The sequence below is a fragment of the Schistocerca gregaria genome, chromosome X (assembly GCF_023897955.1).
Source record: "Schistocerca gregaria isolate iqSchGreg1 chromosome X, iqSchGreg1.2, whole genome shotgun sequence".
NCBI classification, from domain to species: Eukaryota; Metazoa; Arthropoda; class Insecta; order Orthoptera; family Acrididae; genus Schistocerca; species Schistocerca gregaria.
The window spans coordinates 45,871,461-45,897,688 of record NC_064931.1 but is presented as its reverse complement, the minus strand read 5'-3'; the positions used below and the strand labels follow the sequence as shown (position 1 = coordinate 45,897,688).

The following is a 26,228-nucleotide window of genomic DNA, read 5'->3' as shown; positions in this document are numbered from 1 at the left end:
ATCTCCTGTACTGTAAAAAGATAAATAGATAAAAAACCATAGCTGAGAGCACAAATAAGTTGCCCTTATTATCTAGTGCAAAGAATTCTTTCTTCTATTGGAAAAGCTGAGTTAGTACTACTTTGAAAACTGTATTTGCCCATACTATTCAGAAGCACAATTTTCCTCCTCTCATTTCCATCAATGAACAGAGAGGTGTGAAAGTAATGGAGGAAACTGCTAGAAATCAGGATAATATAACCTCATTACAATATTGTGGTTTACAATTCTGTCATAACTGCCTCTGTAGTGAGTGTCAGTACCTTCTTATGATGTGAGTGTAATCATTCGGAAACTGGTGGTTTTATTTCCTAAATTTTAAGAATTTTTAGAGTAGATACTGACTGCTACACAGAGTGGAGTCTGCATTGTAGAATTTCTGACAATTTACTTCTGTACCAGTATTATGGATTAAGTTCCAAAGTTCTCCATAGTATCATATGACCTGACAGTATAGAAAACTGTTCATAATGATTTGAGCATTGTATGAGATACTGAGCCATGACACTGTCTTGTAGCTTTGCAGCAGGGGCAGGTTTTATGGTGGAATCATGTGTTATGCTCTATTAAGGAAAGGTATTTAGAGTATGATGAATTTTCCATTTATATAGGGAAGGGGAAGATTAATCAAGCTTATCAAAATATTAAACACTAACCACTGACATTAAATATGATCCTGTGAAAAATATTCTAGCTAATAATGCTTAAATGATCCTATATAAAAGTAAGGATTGGCATACAGCAACATACTATGCAAACATTATCTGTCTGTATTAATATCTTTATTGAAACACTCATGTCAAATGTCATAAATTGCCATATTGCAGTGCTCCATGAACTCAATGTAATTAGCTCTACATAAATAGTTGTCTGTATTTAAAAGGCATAAAGAGGGTATATACACAAAATTATACAAATTAAATGTGTAACAAAACTTTGGTACAATTTATTGTCATTTTCAGGGATAACGTGGATGCTGAAGGTGCACAAAGGTCTTCTAGAAGAAGCAGCAATTCTGAAGATAATCGATATAGCATCTCAAACTTAGTGTTTGCACATGAAAGGTGATAAATTTTAGTTGTAGTGTAGGACACATAGCACACACTTTGCAACACTGTTCTGGCACTGCAGGCTCTCTAGATTGGGGAGGTGTGTAGGTGTATTAGGTGGAGTAGGTGACAGGAATAAGAAGGACGTGGGTGAAGGTCTTTTCCTTTTTCTTATATTTACTCCTTTCATCAATTAAATTCAGTATCTCCTGTGTTATTCAAGGATTTCTATTAGGCCTTGTCTTTTTACCTATTTGATCCTCTACAGCCTTCACTATTTCAACTCTCAAAGCTACCAATTTATCTTCTACTGTTTTCCTATCTCCTGTTCCAGTTGCCTAAAACTCCTTCTGAAACTCTCAACAACCTCTGGTCCTTTCAACTGTTTTAGGTCCTATATCCTAAATATCACACTTTTTTTGCATTTTAATCAGTTTTAATCTACAGTTAACAACCAACAAATTGTGGCCAGAGTCCACATCTACCCCTGGAAATGTCTTGCAATTTAAAATCTGGGTTCTGACCTATGTCAAAACAAGGCTCTGGGAGTAGATGACATTCTATCGGAACTCTGATACCCTTGGGAAAGCCAGCCATGATAAAACTCTTCCATCTGGTGTGAAGGATGAATGAGACAGGTGAAATACCATCAGACTTCAAGAAGAATATAATTGTTCCAGTTCCAAAGAAATCAGGTGCTGATAGGTGTGAATATTATCAAACTATCAGTGTAATAAGCCATGGTTGCAAAATACTAACATGTATTCTTTATAGTAGGAGAATGGAAAAACTGGTAGAAGCCAGCCTCAGGGAAGATCATTTTGGATTCCACAGAAACATAAGAACACATGAGGCAATACTGACCCCATGATTTATCTTAGAAGATAGGTTAAGGAAAGGAAAACCTACATTTCTCTCATTTGTAGACTTAGGGAAACCTTTTACTAGTGTTGATTGGAATACTCTCTTTGAAATCCAGAAGGTAGCAAATCTAAAATACAGGGAATGAAAGGCTTTTTACAAATTGTGCAGTAACCAGTTGGCAGTTATAAGAGCTGAGGGGCATGAAAGGGTAGCAAAATTTGTTAACATCAAATATAGATTTAAGTGTCAGGAAGTGTTTCCTGAAATATTCGTATGCAGTGTGGCCATGTGTAGAAGTGCAACATGGCTAATAAATGCCTTAGACAAGAGGAAAATAGAAGCTTTTGAAATGTTATGCTACAGAAGAATGCAGCAGATTAGGTGGCTAGATCACATAACTAATGAGGAAATACTGAACAGAATTGAGAGGAAAGAAATTTGTAGCACAACCTGATTAGAAGAAGGGATCAATCAGTAGGACACATTCTCAGACACCAAGGGATCACCAGTTTAGTATTGAGGGGTAAAAGATGTAGAGGGAGGCCAAGAGATGAACAAAGTAAACAACAGTGAACCAAATGGAAACAAAGTTTTATAGAGGTGTTGAGGGAGAGAAGTGGGGAGAGAGAGAAGTCATGGGGACAGGGACAGAGTTTATCATGGGATAACCACTGGCAGAGACTGAGACCAGCTGTATTGTTGGAAGGAGAAAAGAGGATGTGGGGAGTACAGGTTCCAGAAGCCAGAAGTTGTGAAACAGCCATTATTCATTACTAGTTTCTCCATGTGCTCCATAACTGTTTGTTTCATTAACAAAAGGACGGTTCCTGTTGTTCTGTAGAACTGTATTTAGTCCGCTAACAGTTTCAGCTTTTTGTTAAGCCATTCTCAAGTGTGTACACAAACAAATGGAAACCTTGTTTTATCATCTTCAGTCATCTATATGAATACATCCATCACATGTATGGCAGTTATGAATCCACTTGAGAATGGCTTAACAAAAAAGCCAAACCTACCAGAGACAACATACATTTCTACAGAGCAACTGAGGTGCATTTTTCATTAGTTAAGTAAGCCATTATTCGACTTAAGCATATTTTAGTAAATAGCCATAGGGTGATCACCTTTGATCTTCCCATTGTTATGGTCATTTATGTAAGTAGACAGACCACAGCTGCTGATGCACACAATATGCCCACAGAATGGGCAGCATTTGAAATTAGATACAGCTAATTTCACAGATTGTTCTGCCACTGATGGGGTAAGATACACCTGCAACACAGCTGGCAAAGGTTGTTCTGATTGGGTGGATGGGACAGGACTTGCATTTGTGCCTGACTGGTGATATGACATACGTATGGTACGGAAAGATGGAAGATACTAACCACATCCTCCATCAAGGCTTTGACTACCTCTCATCTCACTATGAAATGTGGAATATCCTTCCCAAACTCACATTCACTAATGCCCACCCCCCTCCTGGTTGCTACAATGGTATTCCAGCCTCCCCCTCCATTATAACACATCTATGGTAAAAACCCATGTGCAAAACTTTCATCATGCACCCTTTCACACACTTTATTCTAGTCACATCTTAAGCATGTCTTACCCCACTACAGGCAGAATGACCAGTGAAAGCGTATGTCATATATCAAATCTGCTGCAACCTCTTCATAGGTTTTACACTGATGAGTGAAAATTATTGTGGGAAAATGATTGTGACCACTGCCCACCATGAGATTGAAATCCAACTGGTGGTACTGCAGGAATGGGACATGGGAGAAAAGTATACAAGCAGAGCAGAGATGAATGGGGGTCCCATTGCAGCAAAGATACAAGCATAAAATAGGGAAATCCACTGAAATAAGTGACTCTGACAAATGGTATGTTGTTATGGCCTAGAACTTAGGAGCAAGTAGCTTGGAAACAGCAAAGCAGACCAGCTGTTCATGTGCTACTGTCATGATCTTCTATAGAAAATGGTAGAAGGATTGCAGAACTGTGAGCAGGCCACAAGGTGTTGGACTTACATGACTTAGCACTGAACAAGGAGATCAGAGGCTTTTGAAGTATGTGAAACAGGATGGACAGTAGTCTGTGGCACAATTGGTGATTGGATAAAAAGCTGGTGCAGGCTAAATTATTTCTGAGCACACTGTTTAGCACACATAATTGTATATAGAGTTCAGCAGCACATGACCCCTATGTGTTTCCATATTGACTCTACAATATCTCTCTGCAGTAGGCACAGTATCATAGAGGCAGGTTTGTGAATTGCTGGAAATGTGTCACATGTCTGATGAATCACATTTTGTGTTACACCAGGTTGATGGCTGTGTCCAGATACGCTGCCATCCAGGTGAATAGCTACTCAAAACATGCACTGTAGTCAGACACCAACTGATGGAGGCAGTATTATGCTTTGGGGGCACATTCACCTGGGAATTCATATGGCCAGAATCATGTACAATGGTTGCTGGAGCATGAAAATAATCTCTTGTAGGTGTCTTCATCATCAGATTCACAAAATATGAACACTGTGGAACACATGTTGGTCTCTGTAGAGTGCCAGCACTTTGCTGACAAATCACTTACCCATAATTTATGGGAATGACATGAGCTGTGGCATAAGCATCTAGTGTCACATACCTAAGGAAACCTACCAAATATTTCTTGAATCCATTCCAAACAGAATCACTGCTATAATGCATTCTAAATGTTGAGCAACTCACTGTTAATTGGCTGTTCATAATATTTTGGCTCATCACCATATGTTAGCTTAACAACCAATCAAATGCCTTTCTGAAGGAATAGCCACTGTCATACTGTGAACAAGAGCACATCTGATCACACGTAGAGGCACACACAGCACAGCATGCCTGACTTCAAAGGATGCTTCACGAACTGTGCCATCTGGGTACCCCCCACCCCTCAGTATCAAGTTACCTTATGTTAATGAATATGGATTGTACTTTCAACAAATTCTTTGATCTCGTAGTCCCATTGGCCTCAGTGATCATTAGCCCCTGTCCCACTGTCCCACATCCATTTCCTCCCCCATTCCAAACCAGCTTCCCAACATTTAACTCTAGATCAATTTATCTGTCTATTAATTTACACCAACACTGTACCTACCACTGACTCCTACTTTCCTTGTATCTTAAAATCTCCCATTCCTCTCTCATTCTCCACTAAAAATCCATACCTCCTATTTCACTGTCACACAACTTCTCTTATTTGAATGAAAATGAAATCATTGCTGACACATCTCTGTTATATTTCCTAGCTGTCTCTTCCTTAAATATCCCTTGCCTTTCCTTCCCTTCATGTCTCCCTTTGTTCATGTTCTCTTTATGCCTCTCACCTGTTGCCTCCTACACTACCCATCATCCAAGTTGGGCTGATTTATCAGCAAGTGTATTTGAAAGATGAACTACAAGTCAATATTTTTATCATTATGTGCACCCAAAATTTGAAGCTTTCTGCATTATTCAGTAACCCATATTTATCTGTTGCACTGATTATTAAAATTACTCTATTTGTGGTACGGAGCTGAATATATTGTGTTTTTACAAAATTAAGCACTAGTCTATTTACAGAAACTCATTTATTAATTGTTTAAAAAAGTTATAGAGAATGTTTGTGGCCAGTTGGTTTATTTATAACATTTGTGTCATCTGCAAAAAGTAGCACCTCTGTGGAGTGCATGTCAACTATAAGGTCATTCACATACACAAGGAATAGGTGACATTCCAAAATTAAACCCTGTGGGCCTCCATTTGTGATTTCTTCTCAGTCCTAGAAATTTGTATTCTTCTGGCATTATCCAAAATATGCAAGCCCACTTTTGTGTTCATTTTGTCAAATGTGATTCAAATCTGTTGTTAATTCCATAAAATTAAAGCTTTTCAAGGAGAATATCATCTTTGCATGAATGACTGTACTATGCCTTGATGTGTACAAATCAAGTTCGTTTTTATAAATATTTAAGTGTAATATTTGAGGACAGTTTGATCTTTCTGGGTACATTAGCATTCTGTCTATATGAGTTCTATATATATGGCATGTCATGAGGGCCTCCTGTTGGGTAGACTGCCCGCCTGATTCAAGTCTTTTGATTTGACTCCATTTCGCCATTTCGGCGACTTGCATGTCAATGGTGATGGTGTTGTGTTGTCCTAATCATCATCATTTCCAGTCCCTGAGCGGAGAAAATCTCCAACCCAGCCGGGAATCGAACCCTGTCCCTTAGGGTTGACAGTCTGTCGCACTGACCACTCAGCTACTGGGGCGGACAGTTCTGTGATCATAATTTAGTTTTCTGATCAGTATTTTTTTTAAAAATATTTTCTTCTGAATTTTTTACTGTGTGCTCAATGCTCTAATTTTTGCTGACTACAGTTGAAAAATTTCCATATAACTACATTTTATCTGTCAAGTTATTTAATAACTGCACCTGCATTGTACAATATGGCTCAAGCGTTGACTGTAGTGTATAATAATTTAGTTGTATTAGTCGATACAGATTCCAGTGTTGTGAAGTGTTTGAACTGCCATATGAAAGTTAGTTCTGGCCTGCATTGAAGTTACTGTAATATATGGTTTCATTGAACATAAAGAAGTTGTGTGAGAAACAGTGATGTGAATGAGCATCTTCTGTGGTATTGCAATGTCTGTGCATGAGACAAAACAATAGCTGAACAGGAGAGAAAGATCATGGCCCTTAAGGAGGTTTTTGACACTGATAGCAAGGAATTGAAAAGGTTAATGTGAGAGAAGTAGAAACTGGGAAGTGCTAATGTCACACAAAGAGAACAGTTACTGACAGTTTGCCCTGTTATATGTGTTAGATAAGCAAGAGTCTGCACCAAATGTAGATGCAGCCAAGGCACAACAGACATTTAATATACAAATGATCACTTCAGAGAGAGTAAAGTCCAACTGTTGTAGTAGTCATGGAAAGAGTGTGGAGTAATAGCTGCAAGAAGATTTAAGAAACAAGTTACAAGTTAGCAATTTCTTCAAACCAAATACAAGTTTTATACAAGTGATAGAGGATGAGGGTTCTTTATGCAGATATTTTGAGAAGGAAAATCATATGGTGATAGTGGATGGGACAAGAAACAGAATGGACATGGGCCAGGGCAAGACACAGTAAAGATTGCTTCAGCAACAAACCATACAAATGTTGAGAATTTTTAGTGTTTGAGGAACTGTAACAGGTTCTTGTTGAACATCTCTGTCAGTTGGATCAAGCTGGATCAACATGGAGTTTAATCAAATACTTCTATCAGTTATGGGGTCAAACATGTCTTTGATTGTTGTTGATGTTTTTGGCAGATGGAATTTTGTGACTCATTGCTTACATCTTGGTAACACATGAAAATAGAAAGGGAAATACTGTTATTTATAGGAGTATTCTGGTAGTCTCTAGTCTGAGGACAGCATCTTTTCTCATGATAAATGTGGATTGTATGCTGTTGGTATTAAAAGCAATAGCCGGCCACCGTGGTTTAGTGGTTCTAGGCACTCAGTCCGGAACCGCGCGACTGCTACGGTCGCAGGTTCGAATCCTGCCTCAGACATGGATGTGTGTGATGTCCTTAGGTTAGTTAGGTTTAAGTAGTTCTAAGTTCTAGGGGACTGATGACCACAGATGTTAAGTCCCATAGTGCTCAGAGCCATTTGAACCATTAAAAGCAATATAACAAAAACTTTTGTGACCAAAACTCATGTAAACTGTACAGTCGCACATATTTCTTTTTTTTTTCTTTAATCAAATTTTTATGTTGTCCACTAATTGTAACAACCTCTAAACTTTTCATGCTAATTAAAGCGATGGGAACATGGCCTTTTCTGAAAATATTCCTGACCAAAATGTGATTCTGGTAGCTGGAGTCTAAGGTTTTTGTTAATCATGCCTTTTACATGCTTGTGGTGATATTTCCATATAAAAGTTTGTCCCCTAACACATATTTCTTCATAACTAATCTAGAAGTGATTTACCAATTTTCATAAATCTAGTTTTAATTTTTTTAATATAACAAAAATTTTTAAAAAGATTTTAAATGATGCCTACAGTATATGATCCACACCCTCTCCTAATGTCAAGTTTCTATGCTTAGCAGTTTCAGCTGGGTGATGTTGGATCAGTGAAACAGTCTGGCACTATATCAGCCCATTATGGGTTGAATTTCTAAAAATAGTGAAACATATATTTTTTCATTTTTAACCAAGAATCCAAATACCAGTTTTCATAGCTTCAAAAATATTTTCAAAATGAAATACTTTGATAAAACATTTACCTCTCACCCCCATAGGGCCTTACTTTCCAAAAACACTTCTTTTTACAACCAAGAAGCCAAATTCGAATTTTTATAGATTTATTTAGTATTAAAAATGCTTTCATAATAAGATATTTCATAAAATATTTCATTCCCTATTTCACCTCCTTACGAGCTGAATTTAGAAAAACAGCCAAAACATATATTTTTTTATTTTTAACTGATAAGTCAAATTCTAATTTCCATGGATATAGTTTAAAACACTTTAGTAGTTCTGTAACAATGATTTATTGTCAAAAAACAAATTCACCAACTATTTTAGTCCCATAACGATTACATTTAAAAAAATGCTAAAACTCATATTTCTTTATTTATGACTAAGAAAACAAATACCAAGTTTTGTACATCTAGCTTCAAAATTGGCTTAATAATGACATATTCTCAAAAAAACCTTTCCTCCCCTATAATTTCTAAAAAACCCTTCTTAAATTTCAAATTTATGTCCTTAATGGTTTGGACTGAGTGGTGATGAGTCAGTGAGTGAATCAATCAGTTGGGACATTATATTCTCTGTCGGAATAGGCCTGTCGGAAGATCCAACAGTAACAACCAACCACCATGCCATCCTCAGCTCATAGGCATCAGTGGATGCAGACACTGATTGGAATGTGCACAGCCCTCGGCTCTCCTGGCCATTGTCAGTTTTCATGGTCAGAACCAATGCTTCTCAGTCAAGTAGCCTCACAAGGGCTGAGTGCAACCCACTTGTCAACAGCACTTGGCAGCTCAGATGGCCATCCATCTAAGTGCTGTCCAAACCTGGAAGTGCTTAACTTCTGTGATCTGATGGGAACTGATGTTACCATTGCTGCAAGGCCGCTGGCTCAAACTATATGTAGAGATGAAAAAATAAAGTCAATGAACTTCCAATTTAGTCAGAAATCTTATAGTTACAATACATGTTTCAGAACATTATTTGACCACGTAAATAGAAATCTGCGTCAGGTATGTGGAGAGCAGGAATTGCCTCTTATATTTTGAAGGGATGCATATATAGGAATATTGATAGCCTTAGATTTTGCAGCACCCAGAATTTTGAAGCTTGAACTTCATACATAGAATTCTATTAAAGGTAAATAGGATATTCACAATATACTTGACTCCATCTGATAATCATGAAGTCTCTGTAAACAATGACTGGAACATTCTACCAATTGTTCTATTTCTTGATGACAGAAATCCAGTCCTTGGTCACAGAGCAGTTCTAGAACCATTATGTTACCATTTGCAATTGCTGCAAATCAGTTTCTTAATTGCCAGGGCATTGTTGTCTGTGATCAGTGTCATTGGCTTTCTTGCCTGATCAGCATCACTCATATCTGTACTGCCTTGGAAAAACTGTTGGCACCATTTCACCATGGCTGGACACAATATTGTGTTTGGTCCAATACCACAAGAACTTTAGAGTGAAGCTGTGTGTTTTAGACATTTTGTCCACAAGAATTGTATTGTACTATGTACTTCAGCCTTGGAGTACATGTTGAAACATTGTGTCATTTCACTCCCATACTGTGATACACCTGCTAACCATACCATACCAGAACGACATCTGCAAGAAACTCAGAACATGTAATCTCTTCTGATAATATGCTACTCTTGTTATGCAATGGTCTCAGCATGGGAAGATACTTGTAACTTACTGTTTTGGAGTCCCCCCCCATATTTGTTGATTTATAGAGTTACATAAAGTTATTGTGACTGCTTTACATTTGTGGCAGTGCTATTTGTTGGAGAATCTGCTTCTCTTAGAGCTCTGCATATTTAACAATGAAGGTATGAGCACAACTTATTGTGGTTTGTGAGGTATTCATTCTTTGCCAAGATAGAACAGCCTGAAATTGATGGACCTTAAACTCAGAGTACAGTCCACAAAGTCCACATTGAGTGGTTTTCAAGATAACATTTGTGTAGTTCTTTTTCTCTGCAGTACCAGTCTTGCTCTTTTCAATCCCACATGTGGCTGCTCTCAGTTAATATTTATGTTCCCAAAGTGATTTAGGTACTGACCAGTGCATACTGCTTGCTTCACACTTGTTTTAGTTGACTCTGGGTTTTCATTTTGATTGTACTTCATAGAAGTGAGTCAGTTAGATCAGATTAGATTAAATTCAGTTTCTTGTTTCATAGAGCCAATAATGAGATGATTCCTGCGGGTATGGAACATGTCAGAAAGTATAACATAAAAAACATACAGAATATGAATGTAATACTCACAACCCTGATCATTTGTCAGGAGATCATCAAAATGGGTGAATATATTATAGTAAACTGGAACTGCTAATATTTACAGAATTAATACTCTGTCAGAATGAAACACAGTTATGCACTTTTAATGAATTTATGATACACAAAATGCATAATCTTGACAGTTGTGACAAACTGCTGTCAAAACCGAAATCTAGCAGACATTTTTACTTAAGCTGGTGTAACAGTCCCTGTTAAGATATTCATTTATAGAGTAGGAGGAGTTGTCTATCAATATTGAATATGTGTGTTCCTGAATATATGGACCACTTTTTAGACCAAGGTAAGTGATCTTATGTATTCATGTAGATTATTCTTATTGCTAGCATTGATCCTGTGTATTGAGCTATTAGTTGAGAACAGAGATATGTTACTTGCAACAAATTTCATTAAGGGATAAATATACTGAGAAGCAGTTGTTAGAACACACAGTCCTCTGAAGAGGTTTCTATGTAAAATGAGATTTTCACTCTGCAGCAGAGTGTGTGATGATATGAAACTTCCTGGCAGATTAAAAGTGTGTGCCAGACTGAGACTCGAACTTGGGACCTTTGCCTTTCGCGGGCAAGTGCTCTACCAACTGAGCTACCCAAGCATGAATCACACCCTGTCCTCACAGCTTTACTTCTGCCAGTACCTCATCTCCTACCTTCCAAACTTTACAGAAGCTCTCCTGCGAATCTTGCAGGACTAGCACTCCTGAAAGAAAGGATATTTCGGAGACATGGCTTAGCCACAGCCTGGGGGATGTTTGCAGAATGAGATTTTCACTCTGCAGTGGAGAGTGCACTGATATGAAACATCCTGGCAGATTAAAACTCTGTGCCGGACTGAGACTCAAACTCGGGACCTTTGCCTTTCGTGAGCAAGTGCTCTACCAACTGAGCTACCCAAGCACGACTCACGCCACATCCTCACAGCTTTACTTCCACCAGTACCTCATCTCCTACCTTCCACACTTTACGGAAACTCTCCTGCCAACCCTGCAGGACTAGCACTCCTGAAAGAAAGGATATTGTTAACTTTGTGGGGACCTGTAGTTATAACTTTTTTCTTGGAGTTGATTCAGTTCTTAGCGACATGTTTATCCTCCTGAACATTTTCATTATTTTTCTCTATATCAAAATACTTGTAGTTCACCCCATCTTCTAGACCTTTAATACTAGTCCCATCTTGTTCGTGAATGTGTTTTGTCTTCACAATTTTCCCTATAACCATACTAAGTTTCAAACATTTGTAAGTCCCAACTAGCATGCAAATGCCATTACTAAATGTTTTAATAATGTTTAGCATTTTATTCAGTGTCTTTTCTTTTTTATGAATGGCTTCCATCATTATTATTATTATTATTATTATTATTGTTATTATTATTATTTTATTTACACGTCAAGTTCCATAGGACAAAATTGAAGAGCAAATCTCCAAGGTCATGGAAAGTGTAAGTACATAAAATTACAACATAGAAGTAATAACATACAAAAATAAACGTTCATGAACCTAAAAAAGTCAGTTCACAAGTTTAAGCAAACGCTATCAGCAATACAATAAGAATCAGCTTAATTTTTCAAGGAACTCCTCGACAGAGTAGAAGGAGTGACCCATGAGGAAACTCTTCAGTTTCGATTTGAAAGCGCGTGGATTACTGCTAAGATTTTTGAATTCGAGTGGCAGCTTATTGAAAATGGATGCAGCAGTATACTGCACACCTTTTCGCACAAGAGTTAAGGAAGTCCGATCCAAATACAGGTTTGATTTCTGTCTAGTATTAACCGAGTGAAAGCTGCTTATTCTTTGGAATAAACTAATACTACTAACAAGAAATGACAATAAGGTATATACATATTGAGATGCCAATGTCAAAATACCCAGGCTCATGAACAGAGGTCAACAAGAGGTTCATGAACTCACACCACTTATTGCCGGAGCCACCAGTCTGTGAGTCCAAAATATCCTTTTAGAATGGGGAGACTTACCTCAAAATTTAATACCATATGACATCAGCGAATGAAAATAAGCAAAGTGTTGAACTATCACTGACTTATGATACCATTCGAATAGTAAAAATGGCAGTATTAAGTCTTGGAACATGATTCTGAACATGGGCTGTCCACGACAGCTTACTATCTATCTGAACACATAGAAATTTGAACTGTTTGGTTTCACTAATCATTTGCCCAGTCTGTGAAATTAAAACGTCAGGTTTTGTTGAATTGTGTGTTAGAAACTGTAAAAACTGAGTCTTACTGTGATTTAGCATTGTTTTATTTTCTACAAGAAATGAACTTTGGTCATGTACTGCACTACTTGAAACTGAGCCAATGTTGCACACCACATCCTTTACTACCAAGCAAATACCATACGACATTAGTGAATGAAAATAAGCAAAGTTGAGAGTTACCCATAATACTAGAAGGCATATCATTTATATAAATAAGAAACAGAGTGGCCCCAACACTGATCCCTGGGGCACCCCCCACTTGACAATACCCCACTCATACCCCACATCACAGCCGTTATCAACATTGCGAATAATGACCTTTTGCTGCCTGTTGCTAAAGTAAGAGGTCAACCAATTGAGAGCTACTCCACATATTCCATAATGACCCAACTGCTGGAGCAATATTTTGTGATCATTACAATCAAATGCCTTAGTTAAATCAAAAAATATACCAAGCATTCGAAACTTTTTGTTTAGCCCATCCAGTACCTCACAGAGAAAAGAGAATATAGCATTTTTAGTTGTTAAATGGCTTCTAAATCTGAACTATACATTTCATAGCAAATCATGTGATATAAAATGATCAGTTATCCTTACATACACAGCCTTTTGCAAACACTGATAGAAATATGTCTAAAATTATCTAAATTATTCCTTTCTCCCTTTTATAAAGTGGCTTTGCTACTGAGTACTTTAATCACTCAGGAAATTGACCATTCCTAAAGGAAAAATTACAAATATACAGGGCTAACATATGCAGCACAGTACTTTAGTATTCTGCTAGACACCCCATCATAACCAAGAGAGTCCTTAGTCTTCAGTGATTTAATTATTGACTCAATCTCCATCTTGTCTGTATCACAGAGGAGTATTTCAGACATCAATCTCAGAAAGGCATTTGCCAAGAAAGTTATATGATTTCCTGTAGAAACTAAATTCTTATTTAATTCACCAGCAATACTCAGAAAATGATTCTTAAATACTGTACATATATCTGATTTATCAGTAACAGAAATATTTTTGCTGCGAACTGACTTTATGTCATCGACCTTGTGCTGCTGACCAGACACTTCCTTCACAACTGACCATATGGTTTTAATTTTATCCTGTGAATTAGCTATTCTATTTGTATACCACATATTCTTTGCCTTCCTAATAACATTTTTAAGTACCTTACAATACTTTTTGTAATGGGCTACTGTAGCTTGATTGTGACTACTTCCAACACTTTGATAAAATTCCCACTTTGTTCTACATGATATCCTTATCCCACTAGTCAGCCACCTGGACTGCCCATTACTGCTAGTACCCCATTTAGAATGTTCTAATGGAAAGCAACTCTCAAAGAGCATGATAAAGGTGTTAAGGAAAGCATTGTATTTATCACCTATGTTATTGGCACTATAAACATCCTGCAACTCTAGTTCCTTGACAAGGTTTAAAAAACTCTCTATTGCTGTTGGATTAACTTTCCTACATCATTTTTAATTAAATATGACATTGGTTTGAGTACAAAAGCCTTTTAGTGTTAAAATTTGTGAATCATGGTCTGAAAGGCCATTCACACTTTTACTAACAGAATGCCCAGCTAGTAACGAAGAATGAATAAAAATATTGTCTATGGCTGTGCTACTGTTCCCGTGCATGCTAGTTGAAAAAAAAAAAAAAAAAACAGTCTGCACCAGAACATACAAATTTAGGACATCTACCAATATCCTTTTTCTTGCACAATACAAAAATTTTATTGAAGTCACCACATATAACTAGTTTCTGGTACTTTCTACAAAGTGAATCAAGAACCCTCTCTAGCTTGAGCAGAAATGCTCTGAAGTTAGAGTTAGGGGACCTATAAACAACAACAACTAGAAGTTTAGTTTCACTAAATTCAACTACTGCTGCACAACACTCAAATGTCTGTTCAGTGCAGTGTTGTGATATGTCTATGGACTCAAATGGAATACTGTTTTTTATGTACATAGCCACTTACCCACCCCGCAAGGAACTCCTTGAGAAACAGCAAGCTAATCTGTAGCCTGGTAAAGGAAGCCTCTGAATTGTCAAATTATTTAAGTGATGCTCTGATATACCAATAATTTCAGAGTCAACATCTATAAGCAGTTCACTAAATTTATCTTTAATACCTCTTATATGTTGATGAAATATGCTAATTCCTTCTCTACTTGGAAACATTACATCTGTGGAAGGTGAGCCCTTAGTTAGAGGGATTTACATTAAGCAGGTATACCTCTCAGCTGACATCAATCTAAAAAAAGGGGCAGCTCTAACACCAACTACTACAGGAATTTTTCCATGAGTGACACCACCACCACCAACTACACTGTCACCTATAAGCTTAGCCAGCCTCCCCTTCCCATACCTATTGAGGTGCGGGCCATGCCTAGTGAAACCTGATCTACTGATGGACCCAACTGGCACCACTGAGATTTGACCCATGCCCTCTGCCCTCAGCACCCTCCCCAGCTCCCTGTTAATGTTCCTCACAGCTGCATTAAGGTAAGACCGATCATGACCTGAAACAGTTTCATAAAATGCACATTAGCACCACCAGTTTGAGTAGCTATCTTAACCAGGTCACCACCTACATCATATACCCCATCATTATCAAGACTGTTCCCTGCTCCGCCCACTATCACTACCTGATCCTCCTTCATAAAATTCTTTATAACTCCCCTATGCTGTCAGTCACCTGAGCCAACCCTGCACTAGGCTTCACAACGCTGGTGACCTGGTACTCACTCCCCAGCGCTTCCTGCAACTGCTGGCCCACACCTCTACCGTGGGAACTACCTAGCAGCAGAACCTTCTTTCTGCTAGACTTTACAACTAACCTAGGCCTCCTAATTGTTAAGGACTGCTGCATGTTCCCTACATCTACAGCTACATGAGGCTCCTTTCCACTCAACTCTGACAATTGGTCATATCTATTGCATGTACGTAAAGTAAAACTGTCTGAATACCTCCTCCTCCTAGCTGCCTTCTTGCCAACTGCCAATTGCCGTTCCCCACCACCTTTCACCCTCCTCAACCTATTTAGTTCCTCCTTTGTGCATTGTAACTGCATCTGAAGGGCACAGATCTTATGCTCCTGCTCCTCTGTCAACTTATTTCTACTACAGACTCTGCATTTCCAGGAGAAGATCTCACTAAAATGCCCACTGGCTTCCCCACTGCATAACCCCCAATGAAAATACTTTGAACAAATCCCACCATAATCCACTACTCACAAACCTATGACAGAGCCCACACTTCTCATTCATGGTAAAATTTTACAGTTACTAAAAAAACCATATGTCTAAGTTACCAAAGTTCAGTTACACCAGTGGAACTATTTAAGAACTAGCAATCATGGTCTCGAAATTCTCTGCCTACTAAGAAAGCAACTACTCGTATTAATACTACTACACCACAGCTAATACCCGGAACCGCGCGACTGCTATGGTTGCAGGTTCAAATTCTGCCTCGGGCATGGATGTGTGTGATGTCCTTAGGTTAGTTAGGTTTAAGTAGTTCTAAGTTCTAGGGGACTGATGACCACAGATGTTAAGTCCCATAGTGCTCAGAGCCATTTGGACAGCTAATACCAATACCAACAGAAGTTAACAAAATTATTAGCTAAAACCAAAAAATTCAAACAGCCACTGGAACACTAAGCAAAGTTAAAACACTGAATGAAAATTTTACTGAAATATTTCACTAGAAACAATAAAAAATGACAGTTGAAAACTAAGGCACAAAATTTACTAAACGACTTCAATGCACAGAAAACTCTAATAAACACAGTGAGTGAATGATTACAATAGTTTATTATGTCATTATTATCTATTTTTCATGGCCATCTATTCATTTTGACTGGGTTCTGAAGTTGAGTTCACAATAAACTACTGATGTCATGCAATACTGCACACTTACTAACAAGGAAAACTGCCCATCACATCCCCTCAGATTTAGTGGTGAGATGGCTCAGTGGATTGTCTATCACAAACTGAACACAGACCTAGCATTAAAACAGTAAAAAGGTGTACTGAACTGTGAATACAGCAAAATAGAAAAGTGAATGGTGGAATGATAAGAAGTGCAATATAGAGCAATCTGTAACAGCAACAGTGTGGTGATTAAGTGCCGCACGGAGTGGCCACATGGTTAGAGGCACCATATCATGGATTGTGCGACCCCTCCTACTGGAGGTTTGAGTCCTCCCTTGGGCATGGGTGTGTGTGTGTTGTTCTTAGCATAAGTTAATTTAAGTTAGTTTAAGTAGTATGTAAATCTAGCGACTGATGACCTCAGTAGTTTGATCCCCTAGGAATTCACACACATTTGAACATTTTTTAAGCCAACATGGTAGCTCAGCGTATTTGGTCAGAGAGCTCGCTGGTCTCTGTAATAAAAAAACTGAGTGAAGGGATCAATAACGAACTTCAATGGATGACGAGTGACGTTCACTATGATCAAATACAATGAACAATAATGAACAAATAAAAGGTAGTCACAATGTTGGACTGCCATGATGGTGACCTGTGTTCAAATCTCTCTCATGTCTTTTATTTTTATTTTTTATTTTTTTGCACAATAGTATGAGATGTCTGACTGGTCATTGAAATGTTTGTTCTCTTTCTGTAGTCTTGGCAGTTGTCATACTCTGGTTACAGAAATAAGACATGTGGTAAGAATACATTACTGTTACAATTAAACATTATGAATAGTGAGAGCATGCGAGATACCACATAGACATCTCACAAAAATGAAAACAACAAATAGCTGGGTGTGAATTATGATATAACAAAGAAATTCAAGAGTCAAAACTTAAAAAAACAGAATGCAACTCCAAAAATGTTAAAAACATGTGTTTTGACAGAGCACAGAGAAGCTGTGTGATTGAGAAACTGTTATGTTCATTTGTATCAGGCTATGTAACAAACTATTATGTTTTCATCATTTCCTTGAGAGTGATCACATTCAGATTTGTACGTATGCCTAAATCAGACAATGATGCATATCTCACTCACTTACCAGGTGTACAAATTAGATGTGTCAGTAAGAGATTCCTATCATATGACACACGTACTGTCACTAAAGGTGTGTATGACATACCAGATGTGTTTTCTGGTGGAGGGTTTGGTTGACTTGTCACCTTCTCATCAAACTTTTGTAGTTCCCATTCACAAGCCACCTCCTTTCAACTGGAAATAGAGTGGTTGTGCAGAATCAACTGTCATTATAGGACCCTTCCTTACATCTCATTGTTGCAAATGGACGTTACACCATAACACAGACACAAATTTGAAAACAGAGGAAAAAAAAAATTACCACTAGGGATGTTTGAACATGGCTTGCCCACATGGCAGTTCAACACCATGACCACTTAATCACCTCATCATTACTATTATAGGTTGCTGAATATTGCACTTCTTGTCCTTCAACTATTGACTGTTTTTTTTCTGTCTTTTCTCCCCCCCCCCCCCCCCCCCCCCCCTCTAGAACACCTTCTTCCTGTTTTCGTGCTTGATCTGTGTTCCGTTTTCAATGGGATATCCATTGAGCCATCTTACCACTAACGGGGAGTTTCCCTTGTCAGTTTCAGAAATGTCTTCATTAGATTATACATGCATACATCCACCTGTGTAATGATGCATCTCATGTATTTTCAGGCAAAACAGAGATACTGAAAGAGAGCAGAGTTCTTCCAGCAGCAGCAGTAATGGTAGAGACCAAAATAGCACCTCAAACTTAGTATTTGCTCATGACAGGTACTGAAGCTTTGATGCATTTATTATTATATAAAACTGGCTCTACTTGAGAAAGTATTTGGTACATTCCTCCAAATACAGAAGAAAATTTATTATCAGGGTGCATAACTACTTGACAGTGTATCTCATAGATTTGTGAACTGAAGAAATATTTATTGTAATGTTTAACAACCCTCAGATAAGAAGCTGTGAAGCACCTGTTCAAATATTAGACAAATCTATATCATATTTTACTTTTTATTTAATATTATTATTCATCATTCTGTTTAAAATAAGTCATTCTAATAGCCAACACAGAATATTGTTATGTGTTAAGGAACAACTATAGTTGAGTTATCCTGAAACATTAAAACAAATTTAGATCATATTTCAGATTTATATCTTATTATTCATGATGCTCATCTCAGCAACATATTCTAATAACAAATATAGAGTATTATTATATATTAAACAACAACTTATCCTACAACAGATGAATGCTATATTTAACATGTAATGCTGATTATCACATCTGAATCAAAGTTAAGTGAAAAAATTTTGAAAAATTGTAAATTCTGTTTCATTTTCCTTTCTGAGTGCATAACAAATAAGACTGCAATGTAATTGTCAAAGATTTTACTTAAAATGATTGTATCACACTGTAAGTGGTCTTTGTAAATGCATATCACTGCACATTTTAAAATGCTATCTTATCCTAACTAGATCCTTAAATCTTAGGACAATTTTACTCAAAGTAATTGTTGTATACAGTCTCTGATTTGTTTAAGGCTACATTTTTCTACTCTAATATGAATTCACATGCAAGAATTTATTGTGCAACATGAGTTTCACTTATTGGTTCATGAAATAATTCTGTTGTTTTCAATGATAATTCACTGACAGACGAGTCAAACACTTTGTTAAATCACATGAGATTTCATTTTCATTCCATGCACTATAGCTGTGACATTGAATGTCATGAATTACTGCCACTTTTATTACTGTGTGTGCATGCAGAATACGCTGCTTTCATTCAGAATGTTTATTCATCCCTAGTGAGAAACAGCCTCTAGTGCAAAGCACTGAATACTTACCATACATGTAAAATTTTAAGTCAACTTAATGTTAGCCAGCATATGTTCTTATGTTACTATCAAATTACTAAAAATGTACACATCCTTTGCACAAGAAAATCTTTTGCTTTTTGTTTCACAAATGAGTATTGCTTATAACAACAGATACACCTGTGACATTTGAACAACCCTAATGTGTTTGTTGTTGATAAATGATTCAAAATATAGCATATTTCTATCTAAGAGTTAATGACTTTTCCTTTTGCCAATTTCAAACAAATACCTCTTCATACAATATAATTGCATAACTGAAGACTATAAATTTATGAAGTTATTACTGTAAAAATGTATATAGGCCTAAGGCTACATTTTATCTTTCAATAGTGGTAAGCTGCCTCATTTTCTCAACTCAGCACTCAGGAGTTTTTATTAGAGACTTAAATTATTGTCATGGAGGTGATAATATTTCTTCACTATTTGCTTTTTTCTGCATGTTTTCTTTCACTCTCCAAATGGAAAATTACAGGTGTCTAAGGATATTTTGTAGAATACCTATATGAGTTAGGTAACTTTTACCACACATAGTAAAATTATTATACTCTGATGAAATTGACCAAGTCAGTTTCTTGGTGACAACGGTCAATACGAGGCAGTGTTCAGAGAATGTTTCCTGTAAGTGCTGATTGAAGTCACCTGTGAAATCAGGTAGTTCATGAGGAACTCACAAAAGTAATTAAATGAGATCCTTTATCTATGCACATTATGTAATTTTGTTTATTTTCAATAAAGTTCTCTTACCAAAGAAAGTACATACTATATGCACCTTTTCTCTCATTTCGTTGTTGAAATCTAACTCTGGGAGTTCTTAAAGAAGGAATCTACTCTTTCTAGTATCTTACAATAGAGTAATTTAATATAAATATATTAGACAAACACTATTGGCTTGTCAAAAAGATAAATGTTTCTGTTGCATTCCATGAAATAATTAATGAAGTACATATAAGCTTGTGACATACAATTTCAGGCAACAAAATGATGATAGTGAACAGATAAACAAAATGTTACTAAGAACTGTTCAGGTTTTCAAAAAAGCTGTAATACAAAAATTTTGAGGCTTACTAATGTAGCATTCAGCCATCTCTAATGTCAACATCAGAAACAGGCAGGGCATTAGTCCCTAATTTTCCTTTTTTGACACCCATTTTTTCTGTTCCTTTAATGCAGTTAATCAAACTATTTGCATCCATCCTTTGACAAGAAGTATATGTGAATATGTTATGGACTGTCACACATGTTCTAATGTCCAGAAATATCAACTAAACCAAGCTCTTCATATGATCTTACATTTTATATTTGTATCATGCTTGATAAATAAGATTCATGCAATATGCATTGAGGTAAGAACTGTCTAAAAAATGTTACTTTTTTGTGCCAAGTCAAAATTTACTAAATGGATTTACTCTAGCACGTAAAACAATTTTGTATACACATATACAATGGTAGTCCTGAGTTTACAAATGGTGTAAACTGCATAATTGTCTAGACTTCTGTAGCCAGTGTCGGTTGACCTAAAAATTTTCTGAGTGGTGTACTGTTTCATAATTCAGAAACTATACTAGAGAACCCAGCATTGTGACCACAGTTACAGGGGCCTTATTCTGAGTCTACTGCACCCAGGCTCAGAAGAAGGCCACTGCAGCTTTGGTCGAAATGTTGGTTTCTCCAGTACAGTTTTTTACGTTATGATGTCAGTGGTATCAATGGTATAAACTGTGTTGAGGGGGCTAGTTTATGGCCTGAGTGACACAAGTCACCACTTAGGGGTGCCCAGTTGAGAGAGGAGCCCAAGAGCAAGATTTGTATACAGTGCAGTCAACTATTAGTAACGAAAACTTACAAGGGTGAAAGTGTACAAAGAGGGATGTGGGGAGGTGGAAGGCACCAATTCATTAGCGGCTCATGTAGAAAAATGTTCTTGAACCATCTCTGGTTATTGATGAAACACAGTGAACCATATATCTCCCATATCAAAATATGCACCTTACATCTTCAAGAAAGTTTCAGTCAGCAAAATTTCCTTTCATTTTTGTATAAGCTCAAGAAAACTGCTTGAAACAAGCCTGTAACACACAACTGAGGTTTCTAAATTGAGGCATTGGTAAGAGACAATATGTGCTTTGCAGAACTTCAAAATTTCATCTGTGTCTATTTTCCAGTTCTAGAGTATTTATAGCAATTAAAGTTACATTCAAATTATACCAATTTTTCCATATTCTGCAGTACTATATCACTGAAATATTTGTTTGTTGGAACATAGATGGTGGTTAAGTAGCTGTTTTAATGAAGTATTCAGTAGAAAAGGGAAACATAATTGATATTCATTGCAATATTGGAGTGAACACACAACAAAACATGATAGTACTGTTATTCTGTATAGTGTTTTTTGTGCACACACACACACACACACACACACACACACACACACGCGCGCGCGCGCGCGAGAGAGAGAGAGAGAGAGAGAGAGAGAGAGAGAGAGAGAGAGAATTATTAATTATGTGCAATATCGACATTAATAAATGTTCTTGGTGCTCATTTGGAATTTGTTTTGGAACATACTAATTATCCATTTCCCTTCCAGAAACTGTTACAGTATAATTTCATTATCAACAAATTGGTTTATACTAAATAGTATAACTGTAAAATACAGTCTGCAGTAAAGAAATTTGGGCATGAAGATTAACTCCTGATTTAGCATTTTTTTAATTTTATTTTCATTATTACCAAAATAACAAAAAATATATATTTGAATAATATATTATCATTGTTAGTCATCCAAAATACGTAATTATTTTACATTTTGTAATATAATTGTACAGGGTGATTATAATTATAGTTAAACTTTCAAAATGCCGTAGAAATAACATCACTGGTCAGAATGACATCAAATTGCAACGGAATATTATCACAGAAGGGGGAAAATGTATTGCAGAAGAAGAAAAATAGTGTGAAAATTGATCAATAGATGGTGCTGTATGTGTCAGAATACATAAATGAAAACACCTGTCATGAACATGACCCATTGAAGTTGGTATAAAAATGCCGGGTACATGGCTTTTCCTCCTTTCGAGTCTGTGATGTGCACCATGACTGTCTCAATGCAGGATCGTGCTCTGCATTTGAAGTTGTAGTACAAGAATGATGACTGCGCACACGTCACCCTGAAGAATTTTGGGACACTGAAGGGTTTGAAAAAAGACATTGGTCTTACGGCTGGAGAAAATGATTTGGAAATTTGAAAAGACAGGTTCTTTTAGTGTGCAATCTGGTAGAGGGAGGAAACGAATTGATTCAATGTCAGTGGATGCAGTGGTGACAGCAATGCAGGAGAATATGAGTGGTGGTGTGCAAACATGTAGTGCAGGAGGAATTGCCCCAACATTGGATATGCCCATGAACATGGTGTATAAAATGTTATGAAATGTTCTTCTTTGAAATCCATTCAAAATTACCCATGTGCATAATTTGCTTCCTGCCAGCAGGAGAGACCTTTGATTTAAAATTTCTTGCTCACATGGAAGTGGGAAATGGTTGGCCGTGGAAGATTTTGAAGACAGACCAAGCCCACTTCCATCTGACGGGATATGTCAATACACAGAATTGACGAATTAGGCAATGGAAAATCCACACGCAAATCAACCACTACCACTTCATTCTGAAAAGGTCACTGTATGGTGTGAGTTTTTGACATCATTTATCATAGGGCCTTATTTTTTTCTAAGAGACAAGTGCTACTGGTCTGTTACCTGTACCATCACTGGTAAACGCTATGAGTGTCTTTTGCGCAACCACATCATTCCAGCTCTCCTCCTGTGTGGATGTGTGGATGGAATCATTTTTATGCAAAGATGTTGTACCTCCACACATTGCAGATACAGTTAAGCAACTGCTGGAGCACCATTTCGGAAATGCTAGAATTATCAGCCACCATTTCCCTACAGCCTGGCCATCCCAATCACCTGATCTAATCTTCTGGCTATGGGGCTAGATGTTGTGGTCAGTGTTCCGATTGCAAACTTAGCTACATTGAAGGCATGCATTGTGCAACACATTCTGAATGTGACCCCAGAAACACTGTGATCAGTTGGGGAACAAGCTGTTTCTCGATTTCAACTTGTTGCAGAAAATGGTGGACAGCATATTGAACATGTTTTGTGCCAGTCACATGGAAATTAATAATCCGATTTGATTTTGATTGATGCTTTTTATTCCAGTTTTGGTCTCAGGACAATTAAAAACTGATTATTCCCATCTGATATGATATGATCTTACCGTGGTGGATGAGCTTACATAACTAACAGTATCACACCTGTACACCCATGCACACTGAGCAGTCCAATTTGTTTAACATCTAACGTACACCTTAGGCATTGTTGTATGATTCATTTGTCATTTGTAGTTCACCACTATTAAATTATGATGCTTACAGCGCCATCTATTGCTACATTTTGTAACTATTTATTTTTTCTCTGCCATATGTTTTCCCCATTCTCTGGTAATATACTGTTGCCATATGACATCATTCTGGTCAGTGATGTTATTTCTATCAGTTTGAAAGTTTAACTTTAATTACAGTCACCTTGTATATTAATTAGCACCTAACTATGTTTAGTACTCAGGTTGTATTGTCTTTTTTATTTAATAAAGTTCAAAGAATTCTCTTTCTCTACAGGAAAAGAAATTGTTGCAGAGTGAGGTGGTGATCAGCACAATGGACTTGCATTCTGGAGGATGATGGTTCAAACCCACATCCGGCCATCATGATGTAGGCTTTATGTGATTTTCCTAAATTGCTGCAGGCAAATGCAGGGATGGCTCCTTTGAGAGGGCATGGCCGATTTCCTTCCCCACCCTTCCCTAATCTTTGCTTGTGCTCTGTCTCTAATGACCTCACTTCAACAGAATGTTAAACACTTATCTCTTTCTTCTATGAAAAGGATTTGTTTACTATTATAAAACTGACTATAGTCAATTATTAGCAGGGTCAAGGGAAGCATCCAAGTCCAACCATCTGCTTTGATCTGTGACATAAATGTGTTGTGTTGTGTGAGGTCATTATGGCATGGTGGTTTTGAGTTGGGACATGTTTGTAGGTGCATCCTCTTGTGGTGGATGTTAATGTTTGACATTGTTTGTGTTATGTGTGGTACTTGATCATTTGACTTTGCATAATCATTCTGTGAAGTAGCTGTTGGAAGAGTGTGTTGTGTCACCAGGGAGTTACTTTGATTTATTTTTTTGTGAGATTGTTTGTTCACATTTGTGTTTAGTGGCTGAAATGTAACGGTGTTTTTCTGATTTTTTGTTAGCAACTGGTGAGAGAAAAATTGAACAGCTATTCACTTTCAATTACACTGCATGATGATATAACAATGATGATAAGGTTTTTGCAGCGGTCCTACTCAATTGCTGATTATGTGAGATGTCATGACATTATGAAGTTCATTAGAGTCCTGATTTCTCAGGCCCAGGATCTGTACCACAATTTAAATGTTTGCCAATCTATCCAATGAGGGACTCTTTTGAGAGATCTAGGTTGGCCAACAGGCAGACGATTTTACTTACATAATATTTTTTCTTATCATTCATCATTACATTTTTGTGTGCATGAGATAGGAGAGTGTGTGTGAAGTGTGTCAGATTGGTTTTTTTTTGTAGGGGAGTGTGTACAGAGTATATGAAGTATAAGGGAAGTCTGGGGGAGCAAGGGGTGGTGGTGGTAATACAGAAGAGTTAAGTTTGGAAAAAGGAAGCATGGGAGAGGTGGTTCTCATATTGGTGCAGAAGCCTTTTATTTTGGGAGGTGGATTTTCAAATTGTTATTTATGGAGCTGACAGAAGAATATATTGAGGGGGGGGGGGGGGGTGCAGACATGTCTGATGCTTTTTCAACTTACAGGGGTTTGGGAAAAAGGGGGTTTGATGATTTGGTAGTGAATCATAGAATTGAGTTCAAGAGTTTTGAACATCCTGACTCGTAAAAATTCAGGAGAGAGGTTTTGAAGGACCATAAAATCTGTTATAGGGAGGGGAAAAAGGTGCTCTTCCAATTAGTAATCTCATTTACATGAGTATTACTGGAAGAAGAGTGGCCAGGGGAAGTATTGCGTTGTTCATGGTTGTTTTGGGGAGAGAATGTATACATAAAGGTTTGTGAGTTGAGAGATCTGGGCCTTGGGGGGGGGGGGGGGGGGGGGGAGAGGGGGGGCTGTGGATGTTGTTGGTGCAGTTTATGAGGTCCAGTTTGGGGGTATGGGAGTTGAGGACTGAATTTCTTAAAAATTAATGTGTGAATATGTTTGTTCTGTTTCTTTGTGAGTGTTGGGTTGAAGATTGGTATTGGGTGGGTTGGAGCTAGTTAAAGGAGTTCGGGAATGGCTAATTGGAATGCTGGGGATATTCAGAGGACATTCTTTGTGCGTGTGTATGCAGGGCAGGGTAGGGTGGCCAAACCTTTTGTATTCATCAATGGCTTGGGTTGGTTACTATTTTTTTGTTTTGTTTTCAATGCATTATTTATGGTTTGTTTGCTTAGGTATGTAGCTTTTTATTTGTATTTTAATTGGTTAAGTGAATCTGGGGGGCCCATTCAT

The 26,228-nt window shown here is 37.3% G+C and overlaps 1 protein-coding gene across 1 annotated transcript in view; it reads left to right on the top strand.

Moving 5' to 3' along the window:
* Positions 1–19,823, top strand: part of LOC126298573 (prostaglandin E2 receptor EP4 subtype) — a 566,300-nt gene extending 546,477 nt beyond the window's left edge. Inside the window, exons 7-8 of the mRNA XM_049989942.1 lie at positions 1,002–1,103; positions 18,428–19,823. Coding sequence (XP_049845899.1) covers positions 1,002–1,103; positions 18,428–18,533 — 208 coding nt within the window. The 3' untranslated portion in view covers positions 18,534–19,823. The remainder of the gene's footprint in view (positions 1–1,001; positions 1,104–18,427) is intronic.
* Positions 19,824–26,228: the final 6,405 nt, after the last annotated feature.